The following is a 20,777-nucleotide window of genomic DNA, read 5'->3' on the forward strand; positions in this document are numbered from 1 at the left end:
GCTGACTCCTTCTGAAAACTCCATCTTGGGCACACTGCTCTGAGATGGCGCCTACACACCAGTATTACAGCTAAAAATACATTTGTTGGTTCAAGAATAAAATTTTAAATGGAAGAGTAAACTATTTGCTATGTAAACAATGTAATTTAGAAATACAAAGTACACCATAAAAATCATGACAGAATCACTTTAATAGTAGAGTGGATGAATGATCTTTCCTACGAACAATGGTCATGAGGATGATTGTAATTGTAGCATGTATGGCCACCTTTATTCTTCTTCCTCCATACATAGTTATGATTGTTACAGCCAAAAAGTTCTTGTTTTTTTCTTTTACCTGACCTGAGAACCCCACCTCCCTCTGAAAGGCTAGGTCTTTGTTCTGGTTTTCATCTGCAAACTACATCCTAGCATTTTATCTTGGGCTAGGCTTTTATATACCAGACTAGGGGGCTGATTTACTAACCCACGAATCCGACCCGAATTGGAAAAGTTCCGACTTGAAAACGAACATTTTGCGACTTTTTCGTATGTTTTGCGATTTTTTCGGATTCTGTACGAATTTTTCGTTACCAATACGATTTTTGCGTAAAAACGCGAGTTTTTCGTATCCATTACGAAAGTTGCGTAAAAAGTTGCGCATTTTTCGTAGCGTTAAAACTTACGCGAAAAGTTGCGCATTTTTCGCGTAAGTCTTAACGCTACGCAAAATGCGCAACTTTTTACGCAACTTTCGTAATGGATAGGAAAACTCGCGTTTTTACGCAAAAATCGTATTGGATCCGAAAAATTCGTAAAGAATCCGAAAAAATCGCAAAGTACCGATCATTACGAAAAAAACGCAATCGGACTCCATTCGACCCGTTCGTGGGTAAGTAAATCAGCCCCTAGGTGTAGGGACTCAATGTTTGCACAACAGCCTTTTAGGCCATAACGATTAAGGTCTGTGACAGACAGGGAGATTAGTCACCCGCGACAAATCTCCCTTGTTGTGGGCGACTAATCTCCCGTAATGCCATCCCACTGGCTAGAATGTAAATCACCGGTGGGTTGCATACGCGGCCCTCTCAAGGCAACTTCTGCGATTTCGGTAAATTGCGGCGCCGCATATGCCATCCCACCGGCGACTCCCCATCTGCCACGGCCCTAAGGACTCTCTAATTTGATACTTAATGCTTTCGTCTTTACCTGTTCCATTGTTGTTGTCCTGGGGTTCAGTTGGACCTTTCAGAGCAAAGTCTGTTCACCCTGTTATTTAATTTGAGTCCTTTCTAAAAGAAGCAGTGTCTGTGTGGTCCCAAGATTTTTGCGTTTGGGTATAATCATTTGGCCAGATGCTATTGGACCTTCAGATTTTATTGGAAATTGTTGCTAAGGAGAAACCAGAATTTTGTTTCTGCTGTTTTGGCTGAGTTGCCTGGATTTTCCCCATAGTATCAGGGGGCAAATAGAAAGTGAAAGTTATAGTTTGGAGATCCAAATTATGGAAAGACCCCCCCTTATCTGGAAAACCACAAGTCCTGAGCATTGTGGATAACAGGTCCCATACCTATAATTCTGAACTGGTCAACTGTATAAGATTTTTTTGCCCAAAACTGTGTTTGGCTTGATAGAATTTTTCACCCTTGGCATTGTCTTCCATGAATGCACTGTCCAAATATGAGCAATTATTGGTGGGACTATCTGCTTTTAGGTAGCAAACTTTTGCTAGGTTTTATGTAAACATGTTTAGCCCTTCCTAAATGTTTCCAGTGTAATTAATATTTTCCTGTAGAAAATTATCCTGAATTCCAAAACACCGTGCATTCATGTAGGTTAACTGTGGTACTGGGCTGTTTACAAGGTCAAAAGTAAAAGGCTTAAGTTGTCTTCTGTAAGGATTTTTTTCTGCAATTTCTTTGCTGGGTGTATGTCTGTATTAGGGGTCATCATTAACCTGCCACTCAAACAAAAGAAAAACAGGAAAAGAGGCTGCATCCCAAATTATTGCATCCTAATGTGAATCCCATCATTTAAGGGTTTGGCCTAATATCAAATACTCTACAAAAAATGTGGTTGTGAAGCAATCTTGTATTCAGAAAGATGCAATCGTTTGTCCCCTTGGTTAACAACCAAATCATGATAGTTGCTTATGCGGACACATTGGGAGATGTTGCGTAGTCTTATAGACATCTGGATGACCCCAGACAGGCTGCATTGGCCCCATACACAGGGTAATAAGCAGAATTGACAGCTAATGTCAGCCTGTGTATGGCCAGCTTATGAGAGGTATAACTAAAGCACAAATACTGCCAGTTTTCCCAGAGTAGCCAGAATAAACCTCTTGTCTTTAAATTGAAATACGCATTTTGTTGCATTTAAACCTGGGACACTATAGTCCAACACTAATGTTGCCCATACACGCACCTATATTATTGTCCAAAACAAGGTATATAACATCACAGGGTATTCGGTGTGTGTGTATGGTGAGTTGACAAGGTGACTGATATCGCAAAAGCCTTGGATTTCGTTTGTCACATCGATGGGGCAGGTCTAAAAATTGTTATGGCGCCCAACATCGTCTATATGTTAATGCTGAATCGTCAAATAGGGGAAGAATTACTTTTGTTTTTACCTGCATATCTGACTTGAGCTTTTTGCATTAGTGCAAAGGATAAAAATATCTTTCCTGCGACCAATGGCTATAGGAAAGATATTTATTGTAACATGTATGGCCACCTTAAAGCTTTTCTGTAAATGGTCTTTACTCGCATACAGTTGTTGTGCTGGTAACTTACCTGCCAGAGGAGATATTCTTGTAACTAGAACTGAAACTGATCACTGTACAGACACTTGTGTCTTTATGTATGGCCATTTGAAACATACTAGGTTTCTTTAGAGCTCAGAATATCTGCTTTTCCGCTTTCTTTGGTTATTCTTTCTGTCTGCCCACTGAATGTAGGCCATGCTCTTGTAATCGGATTGATCACAAAGGTGCAATTACGAGCAGTAAGGTCCTTGCTTCCTGCCTTTTTCCTGTAGCACTGTTAGTATAGGGGGTTGCCTTTTTCTTAAAATGACTATATTGCCAAGTACATCTATTTCATGTGACTGTTAAAAGAGCTGATCTAGTATTGCCGTGGGAATGACTTGAACAACAATGAATTTTATTTTAGGCTGTAGTTTTGGCAGCTCCATCTGGACACAATTCAGTTGCTACAGGTAAACATGTATTTAGAAATCTGTCTTTGTAGATGTGAATCACAACAAAAATGTACAGAACTGGATCTGTTCTGCTTGGAACCTGGGACTTTCAGAATCTAAACGCATCTAAAAACATTTTAAAAATTAAATAGCCGAGAGATGTCTCTGAAAAATACCTGCATAGAACGGACTTGAAAAAGGCTTTGTCATGGTTTTAGAATTTACTATGGCAATCCACGCCAGACCCCTTAGCTAGGATTAAAGGTAAATGGCAGAGTGATATACCAGACCTGGATAGCAAAGTGTGGGATGGCGCCATAGAACAGATTCCTGAAACAACAATGTCAGTCGGAGAGAGGTTCGATCAAATTAAATGTATTAACCATGCTTATTTAACACCCCACAGACTGGCAAAGCTACAGTATATCCAAGACATATATTTTTTTGCCATTAATTCAAGTTAATTCAGCTTAATTGCCATCAATAAAACAGTACTGTTTTATTATTACAGAGAAAAAGGGAATCCATCTCAGATGACGATTGGACTCTGGAAAATTGCTTGCCATATTTCTTAGATTTTTATTGGTTTCTTGCTAATGGATTTCATATGTGTATATCACTGTGTTCCCATGGGCAAATGTCAGGTCAGGTTAGAACCGGACAGCGCTTTCTGCATGTTCATGGCCATAGACATTCTACTTTACCATCCAAACTTAAGTGAATGTCCCTCAATGTAAATCGGGTTAAGATCCACTCCTTTGGAGACTTCACCCAACAAACAGATATTATATTATATGCCAAACTATGGTTCATCTTTTGTGACACAGGAGCCAAGTGCAGAGCCAGATGAAGTAAATCTATTTAGTGCTTGGCAAAGTCCTGGGATGAATAAGCAAGTCAAGGTGATGTGAGCTGTTTGTGTTATAAGAAAGAAGGGGCTGGGGATTGTGTTTTGTAGTGTGATTTTTTTTATTTGGTGGGGTTTTTTCCCCAAAGGCTCTCTGCAGACACTTTTTTTTATAAGTGAATAAAGGTCTAAGGTTAATGATCTTTGTACTGTAAAGGAGGATCAGCACTGGTTGGAAAGCAAAGTGAAACGTTGAGATGGAATGGTTTGTTGTAATGGAGATCAGGTTAAATGTTATTCAGGCACTCAAGGCTGAGAGAAATGTGATGGAGCTGGGTCTGGAAGTTTGACTACTGTCAGCGATCCACTAAAGAACATGATTTAGAAAACGAAAGAACCAACACGCAGTAGAATACATCAATATGGCAACTGATATTTCCTTTAAGGAACCATTTTGTTTTTAATTTTTCTTTTCTACATGTCTAATGGAATTTACGTTTTTGTAATTCTTGTAGAACTTTTGTAATTCTTGTAGATCACAGCTGTCAATCATATATTGCTTGCCCCACCTCTATGCCTTAGGCATAGAGGCGGGGCAGACAATAATTTTAGCTTTCCATTCAGCACTACCTAGATGTCACTGCACATCTCACTTTCCCCCTCCCTCCTCACCATCTAATTGTGTAGCCAGTGCATGGGCATGGGCATCAGGTCCCCCATTCTGGGGCATAAACAAGATTTTGGCATGATACAAAGTTTGTTTTCATAAGTGTCCATAAAATGGTGCCTGCCTGCTTGCTTTGGTTGAGTAATTCCAAGACGGAAGGGAACAAGATTTATATTATTTATATGGCGTAAGTAAAGTTTATTTTGCTTAACTTACAATATAGAAAATAATTTGGAGTTCTGTCTTAGGGTGACAGGTCCCCTTTAAGTATTCATAGTTTGGCATTATTTCTCTTTTATTAAAGGACAATGAAAGGCTAATAAAAATTAAATGTAAGTCTAAACGCATTCTTTTTAAGTACCTACTGCATATCTAAATTCCCAGATCCCTGCTTGCTTCTCTGAGATATGGTGCTGGCAGCCTACAGCAGTGTGAAGACTCCAGTGACATCACTGAAATCTCTCTTCCCTTCCTGTAGGCTGCCAGCGGCAGCCTTCCTATTCTCTGAGCATGTGTGTAACTTGATCCTGTCTCCTGTTCTGAGCTACACATGCCCACCAGCCAATCAGAAGTAGATCTGGCAGAGGGGAGGGAGGGAATGAAACACATGTGCAGTATGAAGCAAGGAGGGAAAGGAAGGGAGAATACCTTTTTAGAGATGGCTGCCTGTTCTAGAAAATGGGAAGTAAGTGTGACTGAGTAAATATTTGATTAGGTGAGCCAAAAGTGTGGCGTTTTTACTAAACAATAGGAGGACTATTGGGCAGTATGCTTTTTAAATTTTGACTTGCATTCTCCTTTAATGTGTGTGTTCAGTTCTTGTCATTAAAGGATTGCTAGACCAATGTAAGCAATATTAATAAGAAATAATTACATTCTGCAACTGCGCTATATATAAATGCTGCTTGCATACTGTTCCAAAGTTGGCCTGCAGATGGTGCCAGGCACCCCTAATGGTATCATAACACAAATAGTTTTTTTTAGAAGGTTAATGCTGTAGCAATCTAAGGGCTCAAAGATCCCTATTAGAACGTATATGTCTACTAATAGTTTTAAAGTTCGTCCATGCATTTTATTAGCCCTTGAGAAGGGTGGTGAAAAAAGGAGAGCGTGGATTAAGAACAGCGAAGTGGGACAATCTGAAACTATTTGGCTGTTCAATATGATGCACACAAATGTAATCAGTGACACAATTCTTTACTGTTGTTATTTTTTTAGTGGGTGGCTTGTCTGTCTTTCTTGGATATTGTACACATACAAACTAAAGATTTCTGTGTCTGCTGGATATGCCTCATATTTACCTGCCAAACCAGTTCCTACTAAAATACTATCAATACTATAGCCATAACGCTATCAGCCTTGACAAATTGCAAACAGGGTAACTGGTGCATTTTCAATTGTCAGTTATTTGTCACTTTAAACTGTTGCTGTGGGGGTAGGGGGATTGGGGTATCATTTAGGGACATTTTTATTATAGTGTGTCAGCCAACATCACCGGTGATGTTGCCCGTAGTAACCAATCCAGCAATTGGATTGGAACGGTCACCTACAAGTTAGAAAACAAAAGCAAAGATCTGATTGGTTGCTATGGGCAATATCACCGGTGGTGTTGGCTTACACACTATAATAAAAATGCCCATTTGGTGTTTTACCCTAATACTGAGAATGGGGCATTGTGAGAAGATAAGTACTGGAAACTGAGAGTTAAACGCTGCCTTCTTTTCTGGCAAGCAAAATGAAAGCCCCACATTAATGACAGTATTCTGTGTGTGTGTATATATATATATATATATATATATATATATATATATATATATATATATATAAATTTTTTTTTTTTTATTGGAAATACAAGCACAGAAAATATTATCTGGCTTGCCCAGGGCTTATAACTGCACCAGTGGTGCCTTTGCATTTGAGCATAATGTGGCCAAGGAAACTGATGCAAATTACCATCTGTAGAAGTTTCAGAAACTATTGAAAACCTCCACTCTCCCCCACAAACATTTTTTTTCCAATCTCGATTTATTACCTCTGACCAGACAGCTATTAAACAGAACCTCTTCTGTAGCCTCAGGTCCAATACCTGAGGGGGTAAGTGGCATTAAAATGCTATCTTTTCTTTGAATGGCACTTGTCTTTTGCGTAACTTCCAGACTTCTTCTTCTCAGTTTTCTTCTGCCATAGAACATGCATGTTCTTGCCTTTGATGTGCTTGGGTAAATGTTTAGGAAGAGGGAAGTGGTGAGAGCCAGTCACAGGCCATTGGATCCCCAGCCGGTCATTGTGTGCGTACATGCATGCCCCTGTCAAAAGCAGGCATAGCTGATTTGCTAATTTTAAACTGCTATCTCATCCGTGTCTGTTTTTTTAGCAAATATTTTTAGGTATTCATTTATGTCATTGTGGATTTATATTGTTATTTTAAAGTGTATTTCATTGTAATATCTTAACATAGGCCGAAAATTTTCTTTGTACCCAAGCTGTGTACTTTGTTCTTATATAGTATTGTCACAGAATTAAAAACTTTCACTTTAACTTCTGAGAACTCATTGGCTTTGCAGGCTGTGATGCTGGAGGCCATATCTAGTCTCCTGTACTTCAGGACACAATGCAAAACAAAGACATTGTTCTGGGATATGTTGCCAGGATATCCGTCTTCTAGTAACCAGGATGGAGCGTCTGGTAGACTGGAGCACCTGTGAAATCTAATTTGGGTTACCCCTGATCTAGGGCTTTTTACAATGGATGAGGCAGTTGTTTGCCTACCTCCTGCTAGTAAGACTATGGAAGCTGTACTGAGGCATTTTGAGCTTAAAACTTGTATACATATGTTCACTTAAATGATGTATGCCCCCCTCAGTTTCCCTTAAACCTGCTAAAGCCAAAAAATACTTGTCGGCTGCTGCAACCACATTTCTCTCTGCACCCAGATTTATTGACTTTTATGCAAAGTTAAAGGGGTCACAGTGACCTACCTCAGACTGAATACAAGGCCTCCTGGAAAAAATGTCAGCGCTGGGCCACTGTATTTCCTTTACGTGAGCTATCTTATCAGTTTAGAAGCAGGTCACTTTGACACAAATTATTTGCTGCCAGCTAAGATGAAAAAAAGGGTTGAAAGAAAACATTTTCCTTGTTTTGGAAATGTCATTGCATCTCATTTTGCTGCAGTACGATGATTTACAGCTGAATGCAAAACTTTGGGTGCCCTGGCCAAATTGCATATTTAGTAAGTTAGTAAATAGCCGTACAACAACTATGGCAGGAATCCGTGTGTTAAAATCATTAAAAAAACAACTAATTAAAATATAATGTACTGCTCCCTGCACTGGCAAAGGTTGTGTGATTGTTTCAGAAAGATGACTATAGTTTATATAAATAAACTATCAAATGTCATAGCTTACAAAGCAGATAAAGGTATTCTACAGAGTTTATCTGTCATCCACTATTTAACCTGTGCCATTTGGCCCTGTTGCTTCCCTTGCCACACAGCAGCTTATGTATAACTATAGTAGTGTTTCTAGAGCAAACAGATCAGTTTTACCAGTGCACAGCAACAGTATATTCTATTTTAATCACTTTAGTTTGTTTGTGTTACTGTCCCTTTAAAACATAGGAACACAGAAATTCATTATTGTGGCTTGTGCAAAAGTTCAGTAAGTTTAGTATTTAGTAATGCCCTGTTTGGCACAGATCACAGCTTGTAAAGGCCTTTTATATCCAGCAAATGATTTTCATATATGGGCCAATAAAAGCTGCCAACTTGGTCCTTGTAGACCTAATCAGCAGATTATGTGGCCATATATCAATGGAATAGAAGCGCATTGGCACATATACAGTCCTTGTCCAGTTGGGCTTTGTACACCCTAGTGTATGATTTATAAGTTCTGTCTGGCCTTGGGCATGGGTGGCCATATAGGATCATCTAGCAACCTCAACAAATGAAGGTGGCCATACACTGCCATATTTGCTCAGGGTCTTTCTTGTAGGGATTTTTGCCCACTCCTCCATATCACTTTTAATTTTGAGATCTTTTTGGTCCATCTTGCATGTTTAAGATCTTACAGATTTTAAATAATTAAGACTAAACTGTGAGGAAAATGATCTGCTTGTTTTGGGGTATGTTTAGGATCATTGTAGGATCATTCATGGGAATCTTAACAACTAGTGGTATAGTTCCACTGAAATTTTCAGATGAGCTTGCACTTTAGAGGTAGTATGGCAACTCTACCCATATACTAAACAACAAAGTAGAAATAAACCTTTCTTATGTGGTGTATTTTCTCAAGTAATATAGACTAGACTAATATAATAGACTGCTTATTCAAAGTATTTTTCACCTTACGCTTGTGGAGGGTTGACTCTAGAATTTGGACACAGTCTGTTTTTGTACAGAACATTCAAATGTGTTTCTCAGAAAGTCTGTATAATAAAATCTCTTACTTTAGTTGTACCTTTAGTCCATTACAAGTAACCTGTATTATTTCTATGCAAATAAAGTGGGAGAAGGCATGTGATAGTCCCACTAGACAGACACGTCAGTATGATTTATTTTCTGAGCGTGTAGCAGTTTGTTACAGACTGCAATGCAGGCGTACTGGGCAGTGAATCGGAGAAAGCACAAAATGGTTTCTTCATGGTCCGTAAAGACCTTTTGTTCACATCGTTGGCAGGTGGGTCCAGTTCTGCAGAACAAGAACCCACAAGCACTAAGACAATTTACATTGGAACATCACTTTTTTTTCAACAAACTCAAAATGTATCCGACATCTTAAGTTTTAATATATGCAAGCACATATATTTGTTTGTCAGGTTTATTTAACTGTGTTAGTTTAGTTAGCTATGTTAGTTTTTACCTACAAGGAGCATAATGTATGAATGACTGGCTCCATAAGCCTTCTGACTTCCAATGTTTTTTCAGGAATATCTGTACCCCACCAAGGTTGACCCTTAATGAATCCTTTAAAGGATTTTGTCATTTTTATGGTGTACTTTTTATTTCTAAATTACACTTTCTTTACATTGCAAATAATTCACTCTACCATTTCAAATTTTATTTTTTTAGCTGTAATATTGGTGTGTAGGCATCCATATCAGTACATTGTATCTGATTCTGAGCTTTCAGATGGAACTAGCACTGCACAATATAACTGCTTTCAGATAAGCTATTTTTTCTCCTACTCAATGTCACTAGAGGTGTCATAACTTGGATTGGATTTTTACTATTTAGTGATATTCTCATATCTACCTCTAGAATATACCTCTAGATGGGGCATGGGAGCTTTCTTAGCAATGCAGGTGTCAGGGAGCTGCTAACTAGCTACTTAGGCTGCTGGGGGGAAAAGGAGGGGTGGCTGAGGGCACGCAAGAAACTAACAACATGTTTAGCCCCATGTTAATTTCAACATTTTTCCATGACAGAAACCCATGAAACGTATTAGGATTTTATTTTTTGGCTGTTTTGGGTTGTTCCAGTTTGGAACTCTTTTCCAAACTGGAACAACCAAGAAAATGCCCCCTATTGAATCTGAATGTGCCCCATTAATTATTCACATATGAAGATCTTGCTAGAGCTGCAGTTCTCTGTATGGCTCTTAGATGTGATGGGATTTTACTGTGTACTTTCTGAACCATATCTATTGTTAAGGGACCTAATTTTGAAAATACTTTGTATTCCTTTGTTTCTCCTTTATTTCCTGAATTAACTGCAATTTTAAACTTCTATTTTTGGAAAAAGCAATTGATTTTCTACTTGTTTAACCAATAAGACGTTATGACACCACTGACAATGGTGGAAGAGGGTTTGTTGGCTCTGACCTGAAGGCAGCTTTGGGATAAATTGTGTGGGATAAACTGTTTTACTTTTAGCAGACTTTGATGAAGTATTGGATGTCAAAATGACTAAACAGCAGTCCGTGGCACAAACATTTTTTTATTAACCCTATTGTAAAGTGGCACAAGCGTGCTGAAGATGAGGTAAACAATATGGCAGCTTACTCATATACTTATAAAAACATTTAAAAACTAAACCAAATCCTGAATTCAACACTCAATTCAAATTTTTATAGTTTCTTTCTGATTGAACGTTTTTAATCCAAGCTGTGTGTGTTTCTATATTATCAGGTCACTACATGGCTGCTTTTGTCTATATTTAAATCATTAGTAATTCAGTCAAGATTGCATATCGGCAGATTTATCAAGCAAACATTGTAATTATTTAAGAATATGGGGCAGTTTATCTCTGTGTGTATGTAAATGTCATCTCTACTCTTTCTGCTTGTTGGCAGCCCCTGCACACTGTAGTATGTATGTATGTATAATTTTATTTATAAAGCACTACAAGACAATCACAACAGTACACTCAGGGATGACACGTATTGTAATAAATACAATGAATAAGTATAAATACACAGATTAATTGCCATCTGGTATAAGACACAAAAGGAAGGAGGACCCTGCCCAGTAGAGCTTACAGTCTTAGTTACTGAGTCTTTTTGGTGAACAGATATTTGAACCAGTAGCCTTAATAAGAATCAGTGGAAAACACGGTTTGCTGTGGAGAGCGGCTATGGTATACATACTGTCCTCGTACAAACTGCTAAAAAGTGGGGATTATAATGCTTGGAATTCCCATATCATGTCTTGTAGGGGGTATAGAAGGAAAAACAGTAACTGTTAGTTGAGACATTCGGATTGGTTGGCATTCTACAGTGCACAGGCCCAGTGATTTTCCTGAACAGCCTGAGAATTTGGCCAGCCAAATGGCTGGGGGGCTACTAAGGATTCTTAGTAAATTTTTATTGAGTCTGGTCCGAACCAGGCTTCAGAATAGGCTCCCACTAGCCCAATAAGTAGTGATTGTCTGTAGCATCTTACAGCAGCCCCTCTGGCATTTGCCAGAATCCACCAATTGCCGGGCCTGACTGTGAATTCCTTTCCCGCCCTCTAATGATTCTGTTCAGGGAGGAGGAGGAGTCCCCAGCCCTGTGAGCTTACAGGAAGGAAGGAAGACTTGCAGAGGAAGTGCTGGGGAGAGATGCAGGGAGAGTTAAGGAAAGATGCTGTAAGATCCCAGATATTGCTGTGTGTGGAAAGTCGGAGTTTAGAGGTGAATAATGCAATGGAAATAATTGTTTTTATTGCTCTATGCGAGGGACTAGAATCCCTGGTGTGTGTTCATTGCCCAGCTAAGGGTTATTTCCACTTTATAAAGTATCCATACAGCATTGCTTTAGGAGTGAGATTCTCCTAAGTTTGGTCATTTTGTGGTTTTGGGTATCTTTTGGCTGTGTATTCTACCCCTGTTTTGGACACCTGGTTAGGGAACCCTTGGGGATTTAACACATTCTGGACCACCAGTATTGCTGTCCATACACCAGTTGATAAAAGCTATTTTATAGAATGGGTTTATACAGAGGCGAGCAGTTAATATTTTTATTAGCTCTTACCCTGATAAAGTCAGATTAAGCCCTGACAAAACTTGTTGGAAGCCTTTTGGTTCATGCAGTCTCTAGAGTCCCTATACAAAGTACTTTATTCACACAACATAGTGGACGTGAAAACAAATTTTGAATTGGGGTAAATGCATCCCATGCTGCAATATTTTCTCTTTTTGGGATTCATTTAAGCCGTGTAATGCTTGTTTTGTGACTCAGCTAATACAGTGATAACTAAGGAAACGACATTCTATTGACAAAAAGCCAACATTATTTCTCAGTGAGTTGTCCCACCCAAGTTAAGCTGTTCGTGAGCTGCCAATAATCTTAAGCAAATCACCTCCAAATTCTAATGCTTGGATATTTTGTTATTTTTACATTTAAAATCACTTCTGGTGACTGCTACATTTGGGCAGCGGCTCCTTGTCACAATGATTATTTGCAGATATTTAACATTTTCCATTGCGTCTCTAAACACTGCATTTTACATGTTTGTTGCACATAATCAATTATACTAAAATGGAATGTTTCATGTTGAACTGACAAAAATGCATTTGCATGAAATATTTAATTGCCTTGTTTCTGTCCAGTTGCTAGTATTGGTGACCTGGAGCGTAAGGCTAGGTTTCCTTTTTATTCTTAGTTTATTACTTTCATTTCTCTGCAGATATTCTACTTTCATTTTCCTCTCTTTGGGTCTGGTTACAAGAGAACAGTCTGAAGGCCAAATGGGAGAGCTGCTAAACAAAAATGCTAATAAGATTGGCTGCTAGTTATTTCTGAGGGCAGGCATTTTTTCTAATAGAGATGGAAGAAAGCAAATGCACTTTTATGCTTTAAGGCCCGGGTCTGTCAATGGAGCTACGGGGGTGTGCGTATAAGAGTGGATGCGCTTTCCTCCACCTCTATAAGAAAATATGCCTGCAGAAGAAAGCAGACAATCTGCTTAGTGTGCCCTTGCCCTTAAAACCACTGTCTGTAGCATGAACAATTTCATGAACTTTTCCTATCCCCTTTTAAATTTATCAGTAAAACAGGTGCAGATTAGAGGGCTTTTAGGGCTGTGCCACACAAGGTGATTAGTCGCCCTGCAATTAATCTAGCAGTAGCAAGTAATCTCTTTGAATGCTTTCCTACTGGCAAGATTGTAAATTGTCGGTAGGAAAACATTTGTCGCTTTAGCTTTCCAAAGTTGCCCAGAGTTTCCTTGCGAGGCAACATCGGGCAACTTCAGTTAGCCAAAGTGGCACATATGTTTTCTTACCGGCGATTTACTTTCTCACCAGTAGGATTCAAAGGAGATTAGTCGTCACTGCTAGAGGAGATTAATCGAGGGGCAACTAGTCTCCTTGTGTGTCATCAGCCTTAGTCTTTTATGCTGGATTTCTGCATATAAAATTTGTGTTTATTCTTACTTTTCTAAGGATCAGGTTACAGTGATAGGTTTATTAGGGGTTTCAGTGTTGTGTGGGGCTCTTTAACAAATTTTGGTTCAGAAGCCAGAGTCCCCCTTTAATTTGTCAATCATGGCATTATTACTTACTTTTTTATTAGTTTTCCTTGTCTAAAAAAAATTGTTTGCTGTTGTGCTATTTCATATTGGTAGTATATATGTATCACAAATGTATATTGGTATGTGGCAGCCTGTTGTAAGGTGCTGTATTTTCACTGCAGTATAATACAGTATTATTGATTTTGTTGAGTATAGGAAATATTTGTTCTTAAATGCAGAAAGTTTCTATGCAAGTACTAATATAAAATAACATCTTAAAAAGACATAATAATCTGTTGCTCCCTTCCTTGCTGATGTTGGCATGAATTCATTAAGATAAACACTATAAATAGACATGGGATATTCTGCAGATAAGCAGTTCTACTTTTTCCTTTAGTACAGCTGTGGCAATGGCTGGAAGCTTTAGTAGTTAGTGAAGAAGGAACAAGTTATACCTTGGTAAACTGATAAAAACCTATGGAGCTGGAGTTGAACCTGTGTTTCCAAGTCCATTGCTTATTATCAGGCATACCACACCCCCTCCCAGCTGAATTGACGTCAGCCGGCACGCTATGCATTTATGATGAGGGATAGTTGTGCTTGCTTTGGGTGCAGGTTCTGCTCTTACTGGGGCTCGTATTGGGAAAGGAGGCGTGTCCCAAATCTCTGACCTGTAACATGAGTGACACTAGCCTCACTCTACTGCGCTGCTCTCCTACCTCTGCCTGCACTTCACTGTCACCTGGCAAACTGAACACTGCAGCTCCTGTCTGATCCCAGCACCGGGGAAATCACGATGGCTTTCTCTGGTGAGTGATGGCTGCTATGTTCAGAGAATCTCTGATTCTCTGGAGCACTGATCCACCTGTCAGTGTGTTTGTGTGTGTGTATATATACACACACACATAATATAATATACATATATTCCAAAGGACATAGAATTGTAGGTTGAAATAAATTTTTAAAGCTGTTTTTAGATGTAATGTGTGCAACAGGGATCCTTATGTAGTGTGGATGTCTGTTGAAAATAAAGTACATTCAAATACATATTTAACATATTGTATATCCGATGTGTCAGGCTTCATAAGTTAAAACCCACCTTCGAGTCAGCCCCAGCGTATAAAGATAGAGCTAAACTTTAGTTATCCATGACTGCAAATAACCACTTGTCCTAGCTGACCACTAAACTGCTACTTGAGCCTCCTTGGGGGGTCCAGACCCTCAGTTACAGGAACAGGAAGTATTATTTATCACAGGTTCCCAAACAATCTAAGACAGGATATAAAAAATAGCCAAGCAAAAATTTCTGGATAACCGGTTTCTACATAATGAATTGCATAACTGTATCTGTATGTAATATACCTTGCAGTGGAGGCAAAGATTTAATGCTTAATTTTTCTAATGTAGATCTGAGCCGGTCGGAATGCAGCTATCTAAATATTACTCGACTACAACTCCCAGCATCCCACCAACAGGGCTGTAAGGGCATAGTGGGAGTAGATTTGTAACATTTGGGGAGCCATGCCTTGCAGAGACCTGATATCTGTGTAAAACTGCTGTTTGGCTGTTACTGCTTTATGCCTGTTTATACGGATTTATAGGTTCCAATATCATCTCAGTGCCGAAACTTAATGTGTTACATGTATGTAAATCCTTAGAGATTCAAAAGATTGCTCAGTGGTTTATACATGAACCACCTCATTACAAATGTAGGAAATTAACTGCATTATGAGAAACTGCATGCAGGGTTTTCTCCCCCCCGCATGGTGGCGGTATGTTCTGAAATTGAATGGTACCTCGAATTTCTCCCCCAGCAGCCACGTAGTATTTGCACAGTTCTGTGTGCCAACACTACTGGATACTGGCCCGCTCTGTAATTCCCTCTAGTGTGCATATAGACTTCATCTGAGCTCCACTACTTCTTCCTCCGCTCTACTGAATGCTCTCTTATTGATAGGAAGCCTTCATCCCTGCCCCCTGTTATCTGTTTGCCAATCATTTGCTTGAATTCTCTTAAGAGGATACTTAACAAATGCACCCAAAAGACAGCATATTTCAACATTTGATCTTGGTTCCTTTTTTTTTTTTTCTGTACCTGAAAAATATAAAATGGGATGTATACCCAAAATGTAATTTTTCTAATGAAATGAAAGAAAATGTCATTTTAAAACACTTTTCAATATATATTAGTATAGAAAGATTCTGTGCTTTTTCTTTTATTTGTAAATTGCCAGCAAAAGCAGTGTCTGTCACAATGTGTTAGAAATAAATTATCCAGCCGCGACTTTAGTTCCCACAATGACTTGCATGCTTCCATTATTTTACTTCTGCCTGTTTAATCCCAGAATATGCAGGGCATTGTAAGAATTGGAGCTTTGGCTGGTGGAACTCAGGCCAGAATAACAAAAGTCCCTTTGCCAAGTCTGGCCTATTTGTCTCCAGTTCTGCATTTACTAGAGCCAAATACCTATACAGGCATGTACAATTACTAGAGGTATGGGACCTGTAATCCAAAGTGCTCGGGACCTGGAACTCTGCAAAATTCATTTAAATATTAAATACACCCAATAGGATTGTTTTGTCTCCAATAAGAATTAATTATATCTTAGTTGGGATCAAGTACAAGGTACTGTTTTATTATTACAGAGAAAAAGGAAATAATTTTTAAAAATTAGAATTATTTGCTTATAATGGAATCTATGGGAGATGGCCTTTCCCTAATTTGGAACTTTGTGGATCACAGGTCTCCGGATAAGGGATCCCATACCTGTACTCTAAGGGGCAGATTTATCAAAATGTGAATTCAGAGCTTAATACATAAAAAAACTCACCCACGTTCTATTCATTCCAATGGGGTTTTTAGAATTGTAATTATCAAAAAGTGAGTTTTAACTTTCACCCATTGATAAATACACTTCTTAAAATCCCATAGGAATGAATAGAACGTGGCTGAGTTTTTCATGTATTAAGCTCTGAACTCGCATCTTGATAAATCTGCCCCTAGATGTTAATGCTTTATAAACATTTAGCCACTGCGTCATGGACTGGACATGAAAATATATTAACACGGGTGGTTCATATATTAGTTAACGTTTCAAGGATGTTTTTTTTTTTGTTTTTTGTTTTTTTAATTTCTTAGAAGGTTTAAATTATTTGCTGCTGCCTTCTTTCTCAAATGGGGGTCACTGACCCCGCTAAAAACTACTGCTCTGTGAAGCTGCAAAATCTACTGTTCATCTTCCAGTCTTATTTAAGCCACTGCCTGGTTGCTAGGGTAAACTGGACCCTAGCAACCAGATAGCTGTTGAAATTTCCAACTTGGGGGCTGCTTAACAAACAGCTACAGTACAAGAGGCACCTGTTAAAGGTCTCCAGTCTAAAGCAAGGATTTGTGTTCTGGACAGTTTCCTCATTCCATCTTAATGTATGTCTTGCTGTCAACATTCCAGATGTTGATTTGTATGAATCTTTGGCCAGTTTGTAATACATAGCTGTTGCTATGTACATGTTCTGGCATCTGTCATTATTTACACATGACATTGAGCAGTCACAGTTTTACACAAAGCTTGTCTGTAAGCACACTGACCTTAGTAGACTGCAGGAATACAGAGGTCTGTACAGCTGTGGCCCCATGGGCTAAATGTCTCCCGTCCTATAGATGACCTAATCATTTTAGTGTAATTTGCCCCAGATGTGTTATATTGAATAATTGGCCTATTACATGGAAGAAGTTGTTGAACATGAAGATAAAACAAAGCAAGTCCTAATCCATAGAAGCCTGGATAATAAATCAGTTTGGGTCTGTTGTTTGGACTACACTGTCTGCTTTAGGGTAGAGTATTCCAGATATCTTGCCTTTAAGCCTCCTTTGTAATCCAACAGTTTTTTTAGGCATCCATTTTAACTCATAACAAGTTAAAGATATATGGGCTCATCTGCCAATGCCCAGTGCAAGGTTCCTGTGTGCACCTTGTGAATAGTCGTCCATCCACTTATTATCCTACTTCTGGCCTTTTTTACACTTGGAGCCACATTTATTAATGTTGGACTCAAACATCACCAGTGATGTTGCCCATAGCAACCAATCATCAATTTGATTTGAACAGTCACCTAAATGTTAGAAAAAAAAGCAAAGATTTTGGTTTTGGAGTTTGGTGATTTGTATGTCTCCAGTGTTAATAAATAAACCCATTGTTGTTGTAATTATTTTCAGTCATATTGCTGCACACTTTTTCTGTCATTATGTTTCCGCTACATTTCCCATGGTGCACTGTAATGTCTCTACTTCCAGGAGGGCACCAGGGGCAATCAAACAGGCCATTTACATCTTCTCCTGCCAATGTATCGCACAGGATGCCATGTTCCTATGTCTTACAAACTGGTTTTATTTGAAAAGACTACACGTCCCATAATGCACTGTATGGTGTCTCACACAAGTTTAGAAGTTCTTGCTGAGCAATTACATCCCTTTAAATGTATCTGCAAACCTGTAACATTGTAAGACTTGTATTTAACACTGGAAGTTATAAGAGGAGAAGATGAGGAACAATTAAGTTACTATTGCTTTTAGATTACATTGGATAGGATCCTCAAAAAATAGCTGCTCCGTAGCACCTTTGCTACTGACAGCAGAGTTAGCCATTTGATTTGCTGTTTGTATAGAGCAGTGCTGTCCAACTTCTGTGGTGCAGAGGGCCAGAATTTCTCTAGCATACATAGTGGAGGGCCGCTAATGGAAGCCAGTTTTGACTACTCCCCTTTTTTTAAACTGCATCCACCTCAAACCACACCCATGTTATCACAATGATGGTAGCGCAGCAAAACCCCAAATGCTTGGTCCTCACTGCAGGCATATCAACCATCATTCATGTGTGAAAGAATTCTATTATGTCATATTAAGACACACCCTTAAATCCATATGCCTCCACCTCATCTGTGGAGCACCCCAGCACATAATTACACACCTCAGGGACCATTTAATGGCTATTTCCAACTGCTAACAAACTCCCAGAACAAACCCCTGCCAGGTTCACCTCCCACAGTCAGCATAGGGCAGGCAGATCATGGCACACACAGGCAGTACTCTGCCTGCCCTCTGCTGTGTGTGTGTGTGCCATACTCTGCCTGCCCTACCCTGCCTGTGTGTGCCATACTCTGCCTGCCCTCTGCTGCCTGTGTGTGCCATACTCTGCCTGCCCTCTGCTGCCTGTGTGTGCCTTACTTGGCCTGTCCTACCCTGCCTGTGCCATACTCTGCCTGCCCTATGCTGCCTGTGTGTGCGCCATGCTCTGTTTGCCCTATGCTGCCTGTGCATGCCATACACACAGGCAGCATAGGTCAGGCAGTACATACAATGACACAATGCTGGAACTGCTCCTACAGTCTAAAGTGTGAACAGGTTAACATTGTGGGTGATTACAGCCGGAGGTGTGAATAATACAGAGATTCAAAGGTGTGAACAGTACAGGGGATTACATATTTAAACAATACAGGGGATTACAGCCTGAATCTGAGGTGAGAAACATGAAGGGGGCCAGTTAATCTCAGTACTGATACCATTTAAAGTTTACACAAAGGTGCTTATATTAACCTTCACTGATTATAACTAAAGACATCAATCAAGACTTTATATGTTGTATGCTACATGGTTATTATACATGACCACAATTAACTGATGAAATATATCCCTATGATCGATCCTTGGAGATTTACTGTTTTGCTACAACCCCATGACTTAAGTTGTTGTTGTTTTTTTTTTTTTTAATAATATTATTACAAATAGCAATTGAGCTCTGTGTAAACAAATCCCTCCTTTTTAGTGATTGCAGGCAGTCCCAATACCCATGGGTTTGGGCTAACCTCTGCACATCACTTGCGCATCGTGAGTGGGTTTGGGTTGAGCTCTACCGATTGCCCTCCCTGCCTGAGACCTAACACTGCCAGCTGCCTCTTCCGGCTTCCCGCCATGCCCCTTTTGTGATGTAATAGTGGGGGTGGTACAGGTTTATTTATACAGGGGAGAATCAGGTCGGGGAGGGTTGGGAGCGGGCAGGTTAGGGTTTTTCTTGACCTGCACTACTACTCCATTGCCCTAGCTGCAACCTGTGTTTCAAATTTACAGATGTAGAAATTTCAGATACCAATAGTCATGTTAGATAAATAGGTACGGTTTATTTGACTCGTACGTGGGTTCTAAACAAAGTCAGAACTACAGAACAAAGATAGCACTTGGTTTTTATAGACTTAGTGACATGGAAGCATATGACATAAAAAAACATATGAGCATATGGGGGGGGGGGTGAATCTGCGCACACAGAATTTATTTCTTATCACAGACAAGGAGATAAATATCCTTGGGGTTAATCTGTCTACTGGGAATATGATTTACTGCCCTCTCCACCTCCCACATTTGCTCTGAAGAACATGAAGCTGCAAAGTAAAATGACTTTATTTACAGTTTTGCCCTGTACAGTCCAAGGAATAATTCCATTGATATGCATTTAAAAAAGGTCAAAGTATTTTAGGCCAAGCCCCGTTTACTGAATTAATGTTAAGCAAGAGGTTGTACAAGGGGGAGACAAAACAAAGACAAATTACCATGTGTGATGTTACCCTATTATTCATTTATCGTTTTTATCCAAAAATAATCTGAGTTCTACCTGGTTTGGCTGATAACTGGTTAAAAGTGTTCCATGCAGAAGGATGAAGTGGTTAAGATTTTACAATGGAACACTGAGCTTCTAAGTGTTTTCCATGTTGGACTAATGTACAATGTGGCCACGCAAGCAACAGGTTTGACATAATCCTGTTTGTAGACCAGCTTGGTTTTGGGGTGGAGCAGCTTTCTGTGACAAGCAGGTTTTATACAAAGAGACCAGAGGTAAATCGTTTGACATTTACTACCCTGAAGCCTTGGGCTGTGACATACATTTGTGAACCAAAGAAGAAGAACACAGATTCTTTTCCTTGTAGCCACTGCTATTGCTTTGTCCTTGAAATTGTATCTGCATTTTGTAGCATGTAAACAATCTTGGCACATTTATTCTCTTTGTGTGACAGTGCTAATCAGCTGTGTTTGTGCTTCCCTGCACCTATACAAGTCTAATGTAAACTTGCTTTTGCTTCCTGCTTGAATGTCACAGAGTACTT

General features: G+C 39.3%; 1 protein-coding gene across 4 annotated transcripts in view; it reads left to right on the plus strand.

The window, feature by feature from the left end:
* spats2 (spermatogenesis associated, serine rich 2) overlaps positions 1-20,777 on the plus strand; it is a 53,581-nt gene that overhangs the window by 14,530 nt on the left and 18,274 nt on the right. Inside the window, exon 1 of one of the 4 annotated variants that reach the window (XM_031895812.1) lies at positions 14,347-14,437. Within the exon in view, the coding sequence (XP_031751672.1) occupies positions 14,425-14,437 (13 nt within the window). The 5' untranslated portion in view covers positions 14,347-14,424. 4 annotated transcript variants of the gene reach the window in all.

This window comes from Xenopus tropicalis, chromosome 2 (genome assembly GCF_000004195.4).
Source record: "Xenopus tropicalis strain Nigerian chromosome 2, UCB_Xtro_10.0, whole genome shotgun sequence".
Taxonomy (NCBI): domain Eukaryota; kingdom Metazoa; phylum Chordata; class Amphibia; order Anura; family Pipidae; genus Xenopus; species Xenopus tropicalis.